The sequence below is a fragment of the Grammomys surdaster genome, unplaced genomic scaffold (assembly GCF_004785775.1).
Source record: "Grammomys surdaster isolate TR1022 unplaced genomic scaffold, NIH_TR_1.0 277, whole genome shotgun sequence".
Taxonomy (NCBI): Eukaryota; Metazoa; Chordata; class Mammalia; order Rodentia; family Muridae; genus Grammomys; species Grammomys surdaster.
This window is the reverse complement of record NW_021604718.1, coordinates 442,852-460,311: the sequence shown is the minus strand read 5'-3', so window position 1 is coordinate 460,311 and position 17,460 is coordinate 442,852. Positions and strand designations below refer to the sequence as shown.

The 17,460-nt window shown below is 52.6% G+C and overlaps 1 protein-coding gene and 1 long non-coding RNA gene across 2 annotated transcripts in view; one reads left to right on the top strand and one right to left on the bottom strand.

The window, feature by feature from the left end:
• The window catches only part of LOC114629028, a 6,475-nt gene extending 1,077 nt beyond the window's left edge, over window positions 1–5,398 (bottom strand). The window contains exons 1-2 of the long non-coding RNA XR_003712588.1: window positions 5,285–5,398; window positions 5,098–5,188 (exon numbers count right to left, since the gene is read on the bottom strand). This is a non-coding gene — a long non-coding RNA (uncharacterized LOC114629028). The remainder of the gene's footprint in view (window positions 1–5,097; window positions 5,189–5,284) is intronic.
• Window positions 5,399–6,770: 1,372 nt separating this feature from the next.
• The window catches only part of Fance (FA complementation group E), a 14,384-nt gene continuing 3,694 nt past the window's right edge, over window positions 6,771–17,460 (top strand). Inside the window, exons 1-11 of the mRNA XM_028777088.1 lie at window positions 6,771–6,794; window positions 7,511–7,866; window positions 9,410–10,004; window positions 10,775–10,819; window positions 11,042–11,107; window positions 11,328–11,471; window positions 11,753–11,876; window positions 12,056–12,134; window positions 13,625–13,691; window positions 15,746–15,871; window positions 17,341–17,378. Coding sequence (XP_028632921.1) covers window positions 6,771–6,794; window positions 7,511–7,866; window positions 9,410–10,004; window positions 10,775–10,819; window positions 11,042–11,107; window positions 11,328–11,471; window positions 11,753–11,876; window positions 12,056–12,134; window positions 13,625–13,691; window positions 15,746–15,871; window positions 17,341–17,378 — 1,664 coding nt within the window. The remainder of the gene's footprint in view (window positions 6,795–7,510; window positions 7,867–9,409; window positions 10,005–10,774; window positions 10,820–11,041; window positions 11,108–11,327; window positions 11,472–11,752; window positions 11,877–12,055; window positions 12,135–13,624; window positions 13,692–15,745; window positions 15,872–17,340; window positions 17,379–17,460) is intronic.

The following is a 17,460-nucleotide window of genomic DNA, read 5'->3' as shown; positions in this document are numbered from 1 at the left end:
GCAGGCAGGCAGGCAGGCAGATGGGCTCAGGGCTGGAGCAGTAGCTAACAGCTCACATCTCAGCTATAAGCAGGAGGCCGGAAAAGAAAGCTTACTGCAGTGGTGTGGGCTTTTGAAACCTCAAAGCCCACCCTCAGTGACCAAGCACTCATGGAAACCATTACTTGTCTGTCTGTCTGTCTGTCTGTCTGTCTATATGTATGTGTATGGCTGCTTGCCTGCATGCATGCCCGTGCACCGGTTGTATGCTTGGTGCCTTTGAAAAGCCAGAAGAGGTGATCAGATCCACTGGAACTGGCGTCACAGAGGGTGTGAACCACCACGTGGCTGCTGGGAATGAACCCAAGTCCTCCACAAGAGCAGCCAGTGTTCTAGCCCTTGTTGTGAATTTCTTGAGACATGGGCTAGCCTGGACCTTGATATTGTAGCTCAGGCTGGCCTCAAACATGAGTCCTAGAACTAAACCTAGGTCCTCTGTGAAGCAGGAAGTTCTCCTAACCACTGAGCCATCCCTCCAGTCCCACGTGGTACCATTTTTTGTTTGTCTCTTTGAGACAAGGTTTCTCTGTGTATCCCTGGCTATCCTGGAACTCACTCTGTAGACCAGGCTGGCCTTGAACTCCGGGATCCTCCTGCCTCCGCCTCCTTAGTGCTGGGATTAAAGGCATATGCCACCAGCACCCAGCATACTTGATACCTCTTTCACAGTTAAAAAATAATTTCCTGCCGGGCGGTGGTGGCGCACGCCTTTAATCTCAGCATTTGGGAGGCAGAGGCAGGCGGATTTCTGAGTTCGAGGCCAGCCTGATCTACAGAGAGAGTTCCAGGATAGCCAGGGCTACGCAGAGAAACCCTGTCTCGAAAAACTAAAATAATAATAATAATAAATAATAATTTCCCTGTAGTTGGCCATGGTGGCTCACACCTGAAATCCCAGGTGGGCTAAGCTATGAAGGTTGCTTTGAATTTGGACCAGGCTGGGCTATAGAAGAACCCATCTCAACGACCCACAGAAGCATTTTACATGTCGTCTAATGGATCAAAATTATATATGCAATATTATCAACTAATTGAATCAACATAAAATGTTTTAGTCTTCCTTTATGCTATGTGTATTTTAGGCTCTGAACACCTATGGATTTGGACCATTACAGGTGTTTGTAGGTAACAGGTACGTCCTGGAGGGTACATAGTGGGTATATGAGAGAGTCCTGAGACTCCGGGAGGCGGGGGGCAGGGCCTGAGCTAGAGCTTCCTTTACTGCAAAGCCTTGTGTGCAGTTGGCTCTCTGTAGAGGCCACATGAGTGAGTGAGCAGGGAAGCTTCTGACAGGAACCACAGCCCCTCCCAGGAGCCTCAAGCCGAGTCAGACCTCACACAGGAGTTGAGGTCAGGTGATGTGACAGGGCACACCGGCCCTCTAGGATGCTAAGACCTGAAGGGCTGTGGCGCTCGGGAGCATTTTGTGCCACCTGAGGCTGTATTGGGACTGTATTGGGAGAGTGTCCAAGCCACCCTGTGGCTACAGTGGAAGGAGAACAGTCAGGATTCAGTGTCTGGCATCCGTGTGGATAAAATGCGGGCCTTTGGCATCCTGCCCGGTCACACCCACTGCCTGAGGTACCTGTGCACAGCACAGAAGAGCAGCATTCTTCCCTGGATATCCTCAAGTCAGTGTTGGAGGGCTGGAGGTGGGGGGAATGGAGGAATGGCCTTCTGGCCCCTGGCCATCCCAAAGGCTCTATCAGCCTCATCTGTAGGACTTGCCTGTGAACTACAATAGCATCTGTTCAGCGACTGAGGAAAAGCAACTCCCCCAGGGAACAGAGGGAGAGCAGGGCCTTCTGGGAGGAGAAAATAAGGGTACCACAGACAGATGGAGGTTAAAGTGGTCATCGGTCACTTATGTCCCAGTTGGAAGGCTCTGGAAGGCCTGTCAAGCCCATTCCCTAAGGACTGGAATGAGAGTCTGTGGTGTGTGTGGTAGGGATGGAGGTGGGGGAGGGTCACCTATCCTTGCTGTGTGACCTGTAGAGCCTTAGTCTCCTCAAACTGTGGAAGAAGAGACTGAGACACGGTCTGTGTAGCTTGAGGAGGCAAATGGACATGAACCCCAGTGTTCAGGCCCAAGCTGGCACCAGGAGGGACAAAGAGGAAAGGAACTCAGAAGGGAGAGGAGAATCCAAACAGACTGAGGTGGAGGAACACTTCGGAGACCTATGTGGCTCGAGCCGGGCAGCGGTGGTGGCACGTACGCCTTTAATCCCAGCGCTCCGGATGGAGGCAGAGGCAAGCAGATCTCTGTGAGTTTGAGGCCAGCCTGGTCTACAGAGTGCATTCCAAGATAGCTAGGGCTGAAAAGAGAAACCCTGTCTTAAAAAGGGGGGGGGAGGGGAAGCAAGAGGGGAGAGGGGAGAGTATCAGGGCAGGGGAGTAAAAGAAATAAAAGAAAAAAGTCTAAATCTAGATGGTTCTGTGTTTAAGAGCTCTGGGTGCTCTTCCAGAGGACCTGGGTTCAATTCCCCAAACCCACATGGTGGCCCACAACTGTCTGTAACTCTAGTAACAGGGATTCCAACACCCTCTTCTAGCCTCAGCAGATGCCAAGCACACAAGTGGTACACGGATATACATGCAGGCAAAACACACACATAAAGAGTAAATCTTCAAAAGAATGAGGAGAGAGAGAGAGAGAGAGAGAGAGAGAGAGAGAGAGAGAGAGAGAGAACAAACACTTCAGGGCTGGGGGTGTGGCTTAGACGGTAGAATGCTGGCATAGTTCCCAGGAGGCTCTGGGTTCCATGCCCATGACCACACACACCAATGTGGTGGCGCATAGCCGTGATCCCAGTATTCAAATGGAGGAGGCAGGAAGAGTAGAGATTCAATGTCCTCCTTGGCTTCATGGCAAGTTTGAGGCCAGCCTGAGCAACAGGACACCATGTCTCAAAAGATTAAACCAAAACGTTAAAAAAGAGAGAAAAAGAGAGTTCTGTGGGTGTGTATACCTTTAATCCCAACTTTTAGGAGGCAGAGAGAAGCAGGCAGAGTTTGAGCCCAGTTTGAGCTACACACCAAGTTCCGGCCAGAGCTACATAATGACAGCCTGTCTCAAAACAAAACAAAACAAAACAAAAACAGAAGCCACTCAAAGCTTCCAGCACAGGTGTTGACGTGGCTGGTGTCACATAGGGGCCAGGAAAGGGAAGCCCGGGGACTCCCATGGGGCCACCTCATGGAGCCATCCTGGCGGTAGTTTTTGAAAGAGGAAAGAAAGCACAGTTGTTTTGAGGAATTTCTGCCACCACTTGGGTGCTCTGAGGGCCCCCAGGCCTGTAATGGGTACGTGGGGAGTGAGAAGGGCCCAGATTGTCATGGACTTAAGAAGGATTTTATGACAAAGTCCTCCTCCATGCACTCAGGACCCTGGCTGGCCTCTCTGAGGCTGACCGCAAGTGTTCACAGCCCACGCTGGCCCGATCACTCAACATCCATTAGCCTGCAACTGCACAAGCTAAGGCTACCCGTAGCCCAATGCACTGTTCTAACTTGGCTACAGAGGCACAGCTGAGGGTTCCATCCTTGTATGTTACTAGTAAAAATAAGTTGAAAAAAAAGGAAAAAGGTTCCTGCTCCCTCCGTTGCCCTGAGACAGCATTCTAGAAGGGCATTGATTAAGGCGCTCCACTGCCATCTGCTGGAAGACGGTGGTATAAACGTCAACTCTTCAGTGGGTGGAGAGGTGGAGCCGTTCCCACTTACAGCATGTGCTTTGGTACTGTGTATGACCCGGAGAACATCACCCACCAGCGGATTGTCCATCTCTCCTTTTACCGCCTTTCAACCAGATCTGGTTTCCGGGGATAGGGGGAAGCTACTGACTTTTTCAAATCTGACTGAATCTACCTACACCAGTTCTCCCTTGAGCCCACGCCCAATGGTCTCGAATTTGTGTCACTATTTAAACAGGTGTAGGAAGTGTGGCATTGTTGGAGGAAGTATGTCACCAGGGACCAGCATTGAGGGTTCGAAGCCAAGAACAGTTCCCAGTTTGCTATCTGCTCTGCGTTTGCAGTTTAAGCTCAGCATTTCCTTCTTTCTTTCTTTCATTTATTTATTTATTTATTTATTGGTTTTTCGAAACAGGGTTTCTCTGTGTAGTCCTGGCTGTCCTGGATCTCATTCTGTAGACCAGGCTGGCCTCGAACTCAGAAATCTGCCTGCCTCTGCCTCCCAAGTGCTGGGATTAAAGGCGTGCGCCACCACCGCCCGGCCTTGCTCAGTGTTTCTTATTCCAACTCTCCAGCCTAGTCTACTTTGCCATCACGGGCTCCTAACTCTCTGGAACCATAAGCCCAAATAAAATAAACTCTGTCTTATACGAGTTGTCTTGGTCCTGGTGTATTTGTTGTTATTTAAAGATTTGTATGTGCATTGACGTTCTGCCTGCCTGTCTGTGAGAGGCTGCCACATCCTCTGAAACTGGAGTCACAAACAGTTGTGAGCTGCCTGCCATGAGGTGCTGGGAATTGAACTCTGGTCCTCTGGAAGAGCAACCAATGCTCATAAATGTTGAGCCGTGTCTTCAGCCCCCAGTCTTGGTGTTTTTATCACAGCAATAGAAAGGTAACATAGCCGGGCAGTGGTGGCGCACGCCTATAATCCCAGCACTTGGGAAGCAGAGACAGGCGGATTTCTAAGTTTGAGGGCAGCCTGGTCTACAGAGTGAGTTCCAGGACAGCCAAGGCTACACAGAGAACCCCCCCCCCCCAAAAAAAGAAAGGTAATATAATATCCATGAAGGCTGAGCTTGTGGCTCAGTCAGTAGGATTGCCCAGCAGGCAGAAGCCCTCAGTTTGCTCCTTGCTAGGGGTATAGGCACACACCCATAATCCCAGTACTTGGGAGGTGGAGGCAGGTGGTTCAGAAGTTCCCGGTCATTCTCAGTGACACATCAAGTTGGCAGGCAGCCTAGGTTACATGAGAACCTGTATTTTTAAAATACCCACCATAAATGCAATGCATTACGTGAGCAACCTAGACTATGTCTACCCCAATGTGACAATATTGTGCTGTGTCCAGCCCACCCAATCTCACCTGTGAGTCTGTCGCCAATCAGCTGTGGCTAAAGCCAAAGGCTTCTGGGTTCTTCTCTCTCTACTTTATGGTGCTAGGGCCAACATCATTCCTAAAGATCAAGGAGATACAGAAAGATGTGTTCTTCCCAGACTGTGCCCTGGCCTTGGTCCTGTGCTTTGGGGAGGGGGGTAACATGCGCTCTTACCTTGGCTTTCAGCTGCCAGGATAGCTTAGTGGTTAAGAGCACTGACTGCTCTCCCAGAGGTCCTGAGTTCAGGTCTCAGCAACCACATGGTGGCTCACAACCATCTGTTATGGGATCTGATGCCCTCTTGTGGTGTGTCTGAAGACAGCGACAGTGTACTCACATACATAAATAGATAAATATTAAAGAAAGAGAGAAAGAGAGAGACAAAGAAAGAAAGGAAGGAAGGAAGGAAGGAAGGAAGGAAGGAAGGAAGAAAGAAAGAAAGAAAGAGGAAGCGAGCAGGGGAGGGGAGGGACCTGCAGGGTGGGAAATGTTAGTGGTAACTGGTAATCCTTCCAGGGCTTTGCTGCAAACCCCCTACCACCTGTGAGCTGAAGTTTCTCAGCTTGGGGTGGGGCAGGGGAGGAAGCATGGGTGTTGGGATAGGGGGAGTCCCACAGTGAGGAAGGGTCCTTAGCTGCTTTATAAGTTTTTGATCTTTTTTTTTAAAACTTTACTGTTTTGTAGGATTTTGAAAGAAAAAAACAGTAAGCTATAGGCGAGCTGTCCCATGCTGTCTGAAGACTGTTCATTTTTAGTCCCCAGGGGCCATCTGCTTCCCTTGGCCTCTGGGAGACTGCGCTGTACATTCCTGAGTGGGTGGGGACACTGTCCTGGACCTCTCTGAACCTGGAAACCTGAACCAGGTTTAGAACTCTGACCCACTGCTACCCAGATGACTCAAATGCAAAAATCTCAGGGAGTGAGGTCATGTGTGCATGGTTGAGGCTTGGGGGAAGGGTGTGGCAGCTTCTCCTGCACACAGGATCCTGGTTGTACTTCTTAGGGTCCACATCCCCCGTAGTTCCTCTCTGGAACACCAGAATGCTTTTTTTTTTTTTTTTTTGGTCTTTTTGCCTTTTCTCCCGCTTTCTGAATCTTTCCCAACAATTCTTTCCTTTGAAATAAATAAATAGTTTGCTTCAGATCAAAATCAGTTCAAAAATACTGCATGGCTTCTCACGATATTCAGAGCAGAAAGCCAATGTCTTCTGTGTGACCTCAAGCCTAGTAACCTCTCTGATCCCCTCTCCAGACGCCCAGCAGCCCCAGGGCCATTGGCCTGTTTCTTCTCTGCCTGCAGCAACCTCCCTACAGGCTTGCTGACCTGGACTTTATCGGGTTCATCCCGCCCAGCCTCCTATTATAAGGCGTCTCCATTTATCTCCCTTTTTTATTCTTCCTGAAAGTAACTGTCACAGTCAAAATATTTGATAATTCGTGGCTGGGGAGATGTCTCATCAGTTAAGAGGCCATATTGCTGTCTCACAGAGGACCAGGGTTCAGAACACATACACACCATACACACATACGGGTATCTCCCAACCACACACGTACGCCCCATACACGTGATAAAAATAAAAATGTAAAGGGATAAGAACTGGAGAGATGGCTTAGTGGTTAAGAGTGCTAACTTTACTCGGAAAGACTGGGTTTTCCCAGGATGCGCGTGCAGTCTCAACTGCCTGTAACTCAAGTTGCAAAGAATTCACGCCGGGCAGTGGTGGCGCACGCCTTTAATCCCAGCACTTGGGAGGCAGAGGCAGGCGGATTTCTGAGTTCGAGACCAGCCTGGTCTACAGAATGAGTTCCAGGAAAGTCAGGGCTACACAGAGAAACCCTGTCTCGAAAAAGAAAAAAAGAATTCGATTTTCTCTTCCGACCTCTGCACACATGTGGCCCACATACACATATACATAGGCGCACACATACACAGAAAAAAGAAAAACGGAAACGGAGCTGGAGAGATGGCTCAGCGGTTAAGAGTATTAGCTGCTGTTGCAGGGGTCCCCACGTGTAAGTTCGCAGCCATCTCTAACCCCGGTCCCAGGGCATCAGACATGGTACATTTACATATATAAAAGCAAATCACCCATACACATAAAAATAATTTTTGAAAAGAAACATTTAAAATAAAAAGACGTGGAGAAGGAAAAAGATTAGGCAGCAGTATAGTACAGCACCTCCATCAAGGGCGGACCAGATTGGCTCCAGTCGCTGGAACTGGCCCCACCGCTCCGCGGGCTTCTCTTACTATGCAGGGGGTTAAGCTGCTTCCTGATGCCCTCGCCCCGCCCCGCACCACGCCCCTTTTCTGGATATCACGCCCCTTTCCTGGATGACCTCTTACGGGCCTGATTAGTTGTTGGTCCCGCCCCTTCCGGTCCCGCCCCCGATCACTAGGCCCCGCCCCCTTGGGCTCTCTTCTCGCTCTCGGGTTTCCTAGGCGCGGGTAGTTCGCGCGGGCCTAGGGAAGCTCCGGTCCCTGCGTCCTGGTCGCCGCCCCGCGACGGCTCTGCGCTGGCGAGGCCGGTGTCGGACACCGTGGCCTCGGCCGGGGCGGTGCCCTGGGCGACCCTGGAGGCCCCCGCCCGCCTCCTGCTGCAGGCGCTGCAGGCAGGGCCTGAGGGCGCGCGGCGCGGGCTAGGGGTTCTGCGCGCCCTGGGCCGGCGCGCTGAACACTTCCCTTGGAATGGCTTCCTGGAGGCGCTGGGCCGCGCAGAGCCCGAGGTGCGGGGTCCCGAAGGCCGCCTGGAGCTGTGAGTCCCCGCCGCCTCCCCCCCCACACCCGTTTATTCGTGTAGTTGAATCAGGGTTCTATCTAGCCCAGGTTAGCCTCCCAACTCCTGCTGCCATCTCCTAGGATTACAAGTGTGCGAGCTGACACTGGCCTGCGACACCACGCACTTTGTCAGGCAGAATTCTAAGTGATTTTAATGCTTGCTTCCGTCTCCAGTTGCTGAGCTGGTCGTGCATACAGCATTCAGGAGGCAGAGGCGAGCGCATGCCTCTCTTGAGTTCCAGGGCAGCAGAGTGAGACTAAATAAAAGGCAGGTTGTAGTGGTGCATGCTGGTAATACCACTACTTGGTAGGCAGAGGCATGAGGATCAATACCAGCCAGGGCGACATAGGAAGATCCTGTCAAAACAACAGTTTTTAAAAAAGGAAAAAGGGGGAAGTGGTGGCGCACGCCTTTAATCTCAGCACTTGGGAGGCAGAGGCAGGCAGATTTCTGAGTTCGAGACCAGCCTGGTCTACAGAGTGAGTTCCAGGACAGCCAGGGTTATACAGAGAAACCCTGTCTCGAAAACCAAAAAAAAAAAAAAATCTTTAAAATAATAATAAAGTATCTCCAGTACAGATGTACTTATGTCAATTGGACACCGGTGTTAACAATACAGGTCATACAGTGTAGGTTCTAATTTCAGCAATCAGGAAGCTGAGACAGGAGGATTGCTTCAACTTGGAACCCTGGGCTGCACAAGCCAGCAAAACTAGAGGCTGGCAGATCTGTGAGTTCAAGGCCAGCCTGGTCTACAGAGTGAGTTCCAGGAAAGCCAGGGCTACACAGAGAAACCCTGTCACAAAAAAGGAAAAAAATACATATATCCCCCCCAACCCCGCTCTATTATCCTGTTATATACCAGGCACCTCTGTGTGATAAATAGCCCTGACACAGAGGGAGGCTCGAAGACATGGTCACTTGGTTGAGGTCACACTGGCTCTAGACTGCTACCTCAGTAGAATCCTAGAGAGCGAAATACATGAGACCATGGGGAAGGCCTGGAGGCCAGGGTTGAAAGAGAGAATGTGCTGGTTACTTGGAACAGTAAAGGGTGGGATGAAGGGTTGTTATACAGTTCCTTCTGCTTCCTGTACCACTTGCTCTGTGAAGCCCTTTCTGTCCCCAAGGTCCAAGAACAGGGCCTGGTGTGTGTCAGGTGTCTCTGACTACTGATCCCTCCATCCTCAGCAACTCTTGGTTGTTTTGTTTTGGAAATAGGGTCTCACTGTTTAGCTCAAACCCATAGAGATCTGTCTACCTTAGCTTTCCAAGTGCTGGAGTTAAAGGTACGTGCCACCAGACCTGGCCACCTAGCCTCAGCAACTCTTGAAGGTACCACCATCTAGTCCCTGGCTGTTCCCTGCCAGTCTGCCCCAAGCGGTATGGTACATGCCTGTAATCAACACTTAGAGTGCTAGGTAAGGCAGGAGGTTTGAAGGGTCAAGACCTGCCTGGATTACACAGTAAGATCCCTCCTATTCAGAAAACAAACAAACAAAAACCCCTTTGTTCTTAGGATCCCACTATTGCTCCGGTTGCCTGGGGTATGCCAGAAGAACCTGATGTCCTTGCTGCTGGCTCTTCGACCCACCTTACCCGAAAGCGGCCTCCGCTCAGTGCTGCAGCTCCAGCGGGACACAGCGTCTGTCCCTGATGCCTGGCTCCACGCCCTCATGGAGTTACTAAGGAGGGATGTTGGGGTTGGAGTCCCTGTGGAGGGATCCTCTCCATTGACCGGAAGCTGTCAGTCACAGCTCCGAGACCTGTGTGGGCGTCTGGGCCAAGGGGGGAGGGGGCTGAAATCGGCCCTGGCTCCAGATCCAGAGCAAGAGGACGGACTCTCTCAGCTTTGTGGGAAACGGAGGAAAGAGCCAGAGGATGAGGCTGAGGCTGAGGCTGAGAGATCCCCTAAACGGTTCCGGGGTTGTGAGGAGGAGGAAGAGGAGGAAGGAAAGGAACGGGAAGAGAGACCGAAGCCGGAGTCATCGGAATCCACATCGGATGCAGGAGGTGTGTTACCTGATACTGAAGGCGGGGCTCCGGAGACTGGCCCGGGTGTCGAGGAAGCCAAGGGTCCAGCTGAGAGTGTGGAGTTGCCCAAAGTTGTCCAGGTATTGTGGTTGGGAAGCTGGTTGAGACGTGTTTTCCAGCAGGGACCTCCCTGTGGTCCATGGAATAGGGAAGGGGAGCGGGTGTTGTGGGGGCTGGAAGGAGTGTAGCTTTCCCTCCTCAGACTGATAGGCTGAGGAGGGAGTTACTAGGAGCAGGAAACACCTGTCCTGATGACCTAGGGTGTGGGTTCAGCTCCTGCTGCTCTGCCTGCCTGGTGGTGTGAGTCCTGCCAAGGGCCAGCCCTCAGGGCCAGCCCGCCCATACAGGATCTACCTGCCCCACTGAGGTTGGATGCAAAGAGGACAGCTCCCATTGGTCTGTCCCTACTCCCCCTTTAGATTTTTTTTCTTTTTTTTCTTTTTTTGGTTTTTCGAGACAGGGTTTCTCTGTGCAGCCCTGGCTGTCCTGGAACTCACTCTGTAGACCAGGCTGGCCTTGAACTCAGAAATCCACCTGCCTCTGCCTCCCAAGTGCTGGAATTAAAGGCGTGCGCCACCACTGCCTGGCCCCCTTTAGAATTTTTATTTGTCTTATATATGTGCCTGCTTGTCCTTGTGAGTGCCACATGCATGTGGGGCCCATGGAGGCCAGAGGAGGGTGTCGGGTCTCCCAGAGCTAGAGTTACAGGGTGCTGGAGATTGTGAGCAGCCCAGTGTGGGTTCTGCAAGCTGGACCCCGTTCCCCAGCTCCTGCCCGGGTGTTTTCCACAGAGGGAGCTGAGAGGCCCTGCTGTACCACAGATCTTCCATGATTGCGCTCTCCTCCACAGGACCAGGTGCCCAGGCTGCAGCAGCTGCTGAAGGCCTTCCAGGAGGTGACTGGCTCTCCCTGTCCACCACAGCTCTTCTGGCTTCTCTCTGTGCCGTAGGCATGGGGCTGGATAGGATGGAGATCTAACAGACACTACAGGGCCAAGTTTGGACAGGCTATCATCCCCTCCCCCAGGAAGTCCTCCTCTGGGAGTGCCTTCCAAGAGTACCCTCTGTGACCTGTCACAAGGACTCTGCCAGCCCTTACGTAGGATTTGCCTTCCCAGGGGCTGGAGGGGCTGGAGGAGTCCCCCGTGGACCTGCAGTTTCTTCACGAATGTAGTCCCAGCCAGGTGAGAAGGGCCCTGTCCTGAGGTCACCCCCACACCTGCCTGTTCCCGTGGAGCTCAGGGGATGGGCTTGCATGCTCCGCCTCTCCAGGCTCCTCCCACTGTAGCGGTTCTCCCTGCTCTGTGCTGTGTCCCCTCCCCCTGGTGTCCTTGTCTGCCCTTTCTGTTGCCCACTGGGGTTGTAGCCTAGCAGTGGCAGCTCAGTGTCCTCGTTGCCCCCCAGATGGAGTTGCTATGCAGCCAGCTACAGCTAGCCCAGATTCCTGAGGGAGGCCTCCTGCAGCTCTGCAGCCACCTGCTGGGTCTAACACCAGCCCTCAGCATCAGCAACGCCTCCGTGCTGGCCAGGAGCCTCTTCCTTGACCGGGTGGGCACAGGGGCACAGAAGGCCAGGGACAATGGGATCGTCTGAGTCCTCGGCAAGGGGCTTGGGAGAGGGGCAGAGGGGTGGGTTCCTGGCTGTATGTTGTTATGCATGTAACTTCTTACCGCCTGGGCCCCAGACGGGGCCTTCAGGTTTGGGAGCCAGCGTGACCCTAGATAGACAGAGACCTGGCTTTTCCTCCACAACGTGGACTGCCGTCTGGAGTGTGTGTGAGGTAGAGTCAGGAAGGGAAGCCGTGACTCTGCCCCCTCCCTTGTGACTAGATCCGCTCCCTACCGTCCTCTGCCTCCAGACTTCTCAGGGTGGCCCTCACCTCCTTCTGTGTAAAGTACACCTACGCCGTCTGCAGGGCTGTCCTCTGTCCCTTGTTCCAGGACCCAGGTGTAGGTGCGTGCAGAACCAGCCCCAGGCTCACCCTCTGTGCCCAGCACACTTCATCCCAAGGGACCTCCTGGGAGTTGGGAGTTCAGTGCATGACCAGTTCCTTCCCTGACAGCGGGCACCCTGATCCTGGCGGCCTTCCCCAGCCTTCCCCAGCCCTCTCTCCTCGCCCGTCTCTGGCCCAGGTCCTGCGCAGACTGAGTTACTGTGTTCTCTTGTAAAGGATGAGTCCCTGGAGCCAGACATGCAGGTCCAGATTCTGGGGTGAGTGTGCAGGCGTCGATGCTAACTCACTCCGCTCTCTCCCCAGGCCAAGCCTTCGTGAGGCCATGGTTTCACCCTTAGGACCGTGTACACGCTCACATATGCGTGCCCACCACAGCACTGGGATCTAAACCTGCCTGGTGCCCTTTCCTCTGGGCCCGTGTTAGATGGTATGCCTGGCATCTTCCGGGTTCTTCTTGGTATAGTCCCTCTAAGAAGTAACTCAGCCAGCATATGCTGCGGTAGTTAATGCGCTGCCACATTCAACAGTGAGGTCAGTCTTGACCGTGCTTATTAACTCAAGCTTGTTTGCTTATTTATAGTTACTTATTTTCAAAGCCAGGTTTCATGTAGCCCAGGCTGGCCTTGAGCACAACTTCATAGCTGAGGCTAGACTTGAACTCCCACCATCTGCCTCCCAAGTGCTGGGCTTACAAGGCACACAGGCCTGAACTCCTCACTCTGTGTCTCTGAGCCTGGTAGTCACTCTGGGGGGTTTTCTAGGTAGTGTGTTAGTGCATACCGTGAGTTCACAGGAAATCAGACATCCAGGGTACTCGGTGTTGCTCAGTGGGAGAGCACATGTTTAGCACATATGAGTCTCAACACTGAGCCGGGCGTGGTGGCGCACGCCTTTAATCCCAGCACTTGGGAGGCAGAGGCAGGTGGATTTCTGAGTTCGAGGCCAGCCTGGTCTATAGAGTGAGTTCCAGGACAGCCAGGGCTACACAGAGAAACCCTGTATCGAAAAAACAAAAACAAAAAACAAACAAACAAGATACGAAGTCAGGCTGGGGAGATGACTCTGGGTAATGGGGCTTGCCACCAAGTCTGGCCCCATGGGTCTCACTCTTAGAACCCACATGGAGGACCCGGATGAGCACAGCTGGAATAAATAGTAAAACAGGTTCCACGGTCAGAGGTGACAGTGAAACACTGCTCAGGAGCCAGACTTGATGGCTCGTGTATCAGATTTCGGCACTCAGGAGAAACTGAGGCAGGATTACTTTGAGTTCCAGGCCAGCCCGGGGTACAGAGTAGGTCCTTTCTGGTTTTCCAAAATGGGCTGGAGAGGTGGCTCAGCGGTTAAGAGCACTGACTGCTCTTCCAGAGGCCCTGAGTTCAATTCCCAGCAACCACATGGTGGCTCACAAACATCTGTAATGGGGTCCGATGCCCTCTTGTGGTGTGTCTGAAGACAGCTACAGTGTACTCATAGAAATAAAGCAGAAAAACAAAACTATAGTGGGGGTGGGGAAGTAGCCTCAAATAATGCCAGCCACTGCTCACTAACCACTGAGCTATAGAGCCTAGGCGGCTTCCACACTCAGCATAGAAAACCTGCACAGATGGTGGGTGATAAAGCGCACGGTCAGACCCAGGATGGTTCTGGGGTCTGCAGCTGCTTCGGTAAGGCTGATGCCGTTCCGCTGTGGACCCCGTGTGGCCGTGGCTGTGAGGACAGCCCTTACCACATGTCTTCTGTGCAGGCAGGTCCTGGAGCTGGCCTGGAGGGAAGAGACCTTCCCGGTGCTGCAGGCACTTCTGGAGCGACAGGTGAGCGTGCTCCCTCAGAGGCTACATAGTCTCCAGGTTCAGGGTTAGGCAAGCAGGCCGCTGCCTCATCCCCGTGTCACTGCAGAAGGCCCTGCAGATGCAGACAGGGACAGACAGCTGACCCCTGGTCACCTAGCCCTGTCTTGTAGTAGCACCTACCTTGGGACTGGCATCTCCGCTTCTCTCTCACATAGCCCAGGCTGGCCTAGAACCCCTGTGTGGTGGAGGGTGGCCTTAAACTCCTGGTCATTCTTCCTCATGCTGGGATGACAAGTGTTCCCCAACACACGAGGTTAGAGTCACATCTTTAAAAACTCAACAGGAGTAAAGCAACATGTTCTGACTGTCCCGGGCTCCCCCGGCCCTGCGCCTAGCTCTCATTGGTTCAGAGAAACAGCACCAAGTTAGGGCAGTGCTCACATCTGGTTACACAGCAGGCCTTAAACCGGCCTTCTCTGCTCCTCTGGGGGCTGAAGCTCACCAGCCCTGGGTCCTCCGAATACTTGCTTTTTGCGTGTGCACCTGGAGTTTGAGCTTAGGACTCCGTACACACTGTGTGTCACCACGCCATATTTTATGTGAACCCCGGGCTCCGTGCATGCTGGCCATGGGCTCCGTAGACAGGGCCACATACCTTGGGCTCCTGCCCGAGTCCTAGGATTATTGGTGTACAGCACCACTCCTAGCTTCTCTCCTGTCTGCATCTTAGCTAATTGACTAATTATTCCCCTTGCTGTGATAAAATACCCCTCAGAATCAACCTGAAGAAGGAAGGCTTGGGTTTGGCTCCCAGTTTAAGGGTCCAGCCTCTCATGTTGGGAGGGGCTCGGGGCAGGAGGCTGAGGCTGTTGTTTACATTGTGTCTCATTCAGAAAGCAAAGAGATTGGGCAGTGGTGGCCCACGCCTTTAATCCTAGCACTTGGGAGGCAGAGGCAGGCGGATTTCTGAGTTCAAGGCCAGCCTGGTCTACAGAGTGAGTTCCAGGACAGCCAGGGCTACACAGAGAAACCCTGTCTCCAAAAACAAACAAACAAACAAAAAAACAGAAAGCAAAGAGATGAGGCAAGGTTGATTGTGCTAGGGTCCCCAGCCCGTGGGATGGTGGCTTCTGTATTAAGGAGGACCTTCCTTCATTGGGGCCCTACTGGAGACGTCCTCATAGACACACCCAGAGATGTGTTTCTTTGGTGATTCTAGATTTATTTATTTTGTGTATTCACCATAGCTGTCTTCAGACACACCAGAAGAGGGGATCAGACCCCATTACAGATGGTTGTGAGCCACCATGTGGTTGCAGGGAATTGAACTCAGGACCTCTGGAAGAGCAGCCAGTGCTCTTAACCACTGAGCCATCTCTCCAGCCCTCTATGGTGATTCTAAATCCACCAAGTTGGCAGATGAAGAATCGCATCACAGTGATTGACCGTGGCAGCTTATGTCCAGGTCAGGTCTCCTTCTCTGAGAGTAGAGACAACGGCAGACCTGGTGAGATTTCAAGATGCCGGGCGTGAAGTGCCGACGGCCACCTGATACTAGAGGGCCTTCGTTAACGTGAAGAGCTGGTGGTGCACCTCAGAACCTCACGAGGCCTGCCTTGTATCAGGCTTCAGCTACTGAGGCAGACTAGAGTCACTGGCTCCCCGTGGCCCTGACTGAGCCTTTGCAAGGGCAGTCGTTCTTCTGTGAGACCTGTATCTGTCAGCGTTCTATTATGACGAAATGCCCGAGGTAAACAGCAGGAAGAAAGGCTGGCTTGTGTTCTCAGTTCAGGGGCTTCTCTCTCTGTTGTTGGCTCTGTTGCTCCTATACCTGTATGAGGTACCGTCATGGTGGAAGGAGATTGTGATGGGTAGGCTTCTCTGGTAATGGCAGCCGAAAAGCAGAGAGAACAGGGGTCAGGGTACCACTGTCCCCTTTAGACCAAGTCCTCCCAGCACCTCACCCTGAGACCAAGACTTTTAATACTTGGGTTTGTGGAGGAACATTCTAGAGCATTCTGTTCAGGAGATGGATAGCTCGGGTTTGACGCTGTCCCATGTCCCAATGCATGCAGGTGGAGATGACCTCTGAAGTGTTCAGTGTCTTGATGCAGAGGCTCTGCAAGGAGGGGCCGGCAGCCACCACCTCCATGGCCTACGCCAAGCTGATGCTGACAGTGATGACCAAGTACCAGGCGAGCGTGAGTGTCGGCAGGGGCTCATCCAGCCCGGATCCCTGGTGGTAGCATGTGCGTTGGGAAGTTTGGAGACCCCAGCATGCTGGCCTTCCTCTTGAGCCGTGTCTCCAGGGTCATGCTGGGAGGAGCCTTGCACAGGCATTTGGTGACAAAGGAGGAGGGCAGCTATTGGGGATTGTGACTGGGGGTGGAGAATGTATGGAGCAGGCTGAGGCAGGGGGATTGCTCTAAGTTCAAGACCAGTCTGGGATACACAGTGAGACAAATACAAAACACAAAAATAAATAAATAAATAAAGCTAGACATGGTGGCGAATGCCTTTAACCACTCAGGAGGCAGAGGTAGGTGGATCTCTTGAGTTTGAGGCTGGCCTGATTTATATTGTAAGTTCCAGGACAGCCAGGGACCTTGTTATCCAACCCCTCCAAATTGGTGGTAATAATAATAATAAGCTGGGCGGTGGTGGCGCACGCCTTTAATCCCAGCACTTGGGAGGCAGAGGCAGGCGGATTTCTGAGTTCGAGGCCAGCCTGGTCTACAGAGTGAGTTCCCGGACAGCCAGGACTACACAGAGAAACCCTGTCTCGAAAAACCAAAAAACAACAATGATAAAAGTGGGGAGGGCTAGGGCTAGCTTGGTTGGCAGAGTGCTTGTCTCGCTTAAAACACTGGGCACAACTCCTTATACTTTGTAAATTGGATATAGGGGCCGGGGCACATAAAACCCCAGCACTGAGGAGGTGGAGGCAGGAAGGTCGGAAGTTCAAGGCCAGCCTTGAATACAAGACACTCCCTTTTCTCTTTTTTATAAAACAGAACGTGTCCAAGGCCAAGCTCTGTACATAGCAAATGCAAAGCCAGGCTATGTTATATGAGAGGTTCTCTCCCGTCCCAGCACACGGAGAAAACATGGACGGCCACGGGCTGGGGCTGGTGGAAAGCTGCTCCTGGCAAGACGTACAGCGTGAGCCAGGACTGACCTGGGAGTCTTGTACCCAGGAGCTAACAGAGGCAGTGGAGTCTGGGACGAGGCCGCAGGCTGCTATGACTTCCTTACCGCAGCCAAAGCACTGTGCAAAGCCCTCCGAGGCTGCGCTCTTAGCCTGTCCTGTGCGTCAGCCCTCAGTCACAGGCGCTCCTGCCGCCTCACCTCCCACCTCGCCTCCCACCACCCATTCTGCTGGGGCTGTGGTCTTTTGTCTCAGTGACTGTGTAGCAGCTCCATGTACAGGCATGGTTTCTCACCAAACCTGGAGCTCTCTGCCTGGCCTGGCTGGCTGACCAGCGAGCCTAGGGACCCTCCAGCACTGGGGTTACAAGTCCTACGAACATGCCTGGATTGATTTTTTTTTTTTTTTTCTGAGACAGGGTTTCTCTGTATCCCTCCCTGGCTGTCCTGGAACTCACTCTGTAGACCAGGCTGGCCAGATTGATTTTTAATTCCGCTGTATTTATTTATTTATTTTTTTTAGATATCTGTGCATGGGTCCTCCCCCTCTCTGTATACACACACACACACACACACACACACACACACACACATCCATGTACCACGTGCATGCAGTGCCCGGGGAGACCAGAAGAGGGCATCA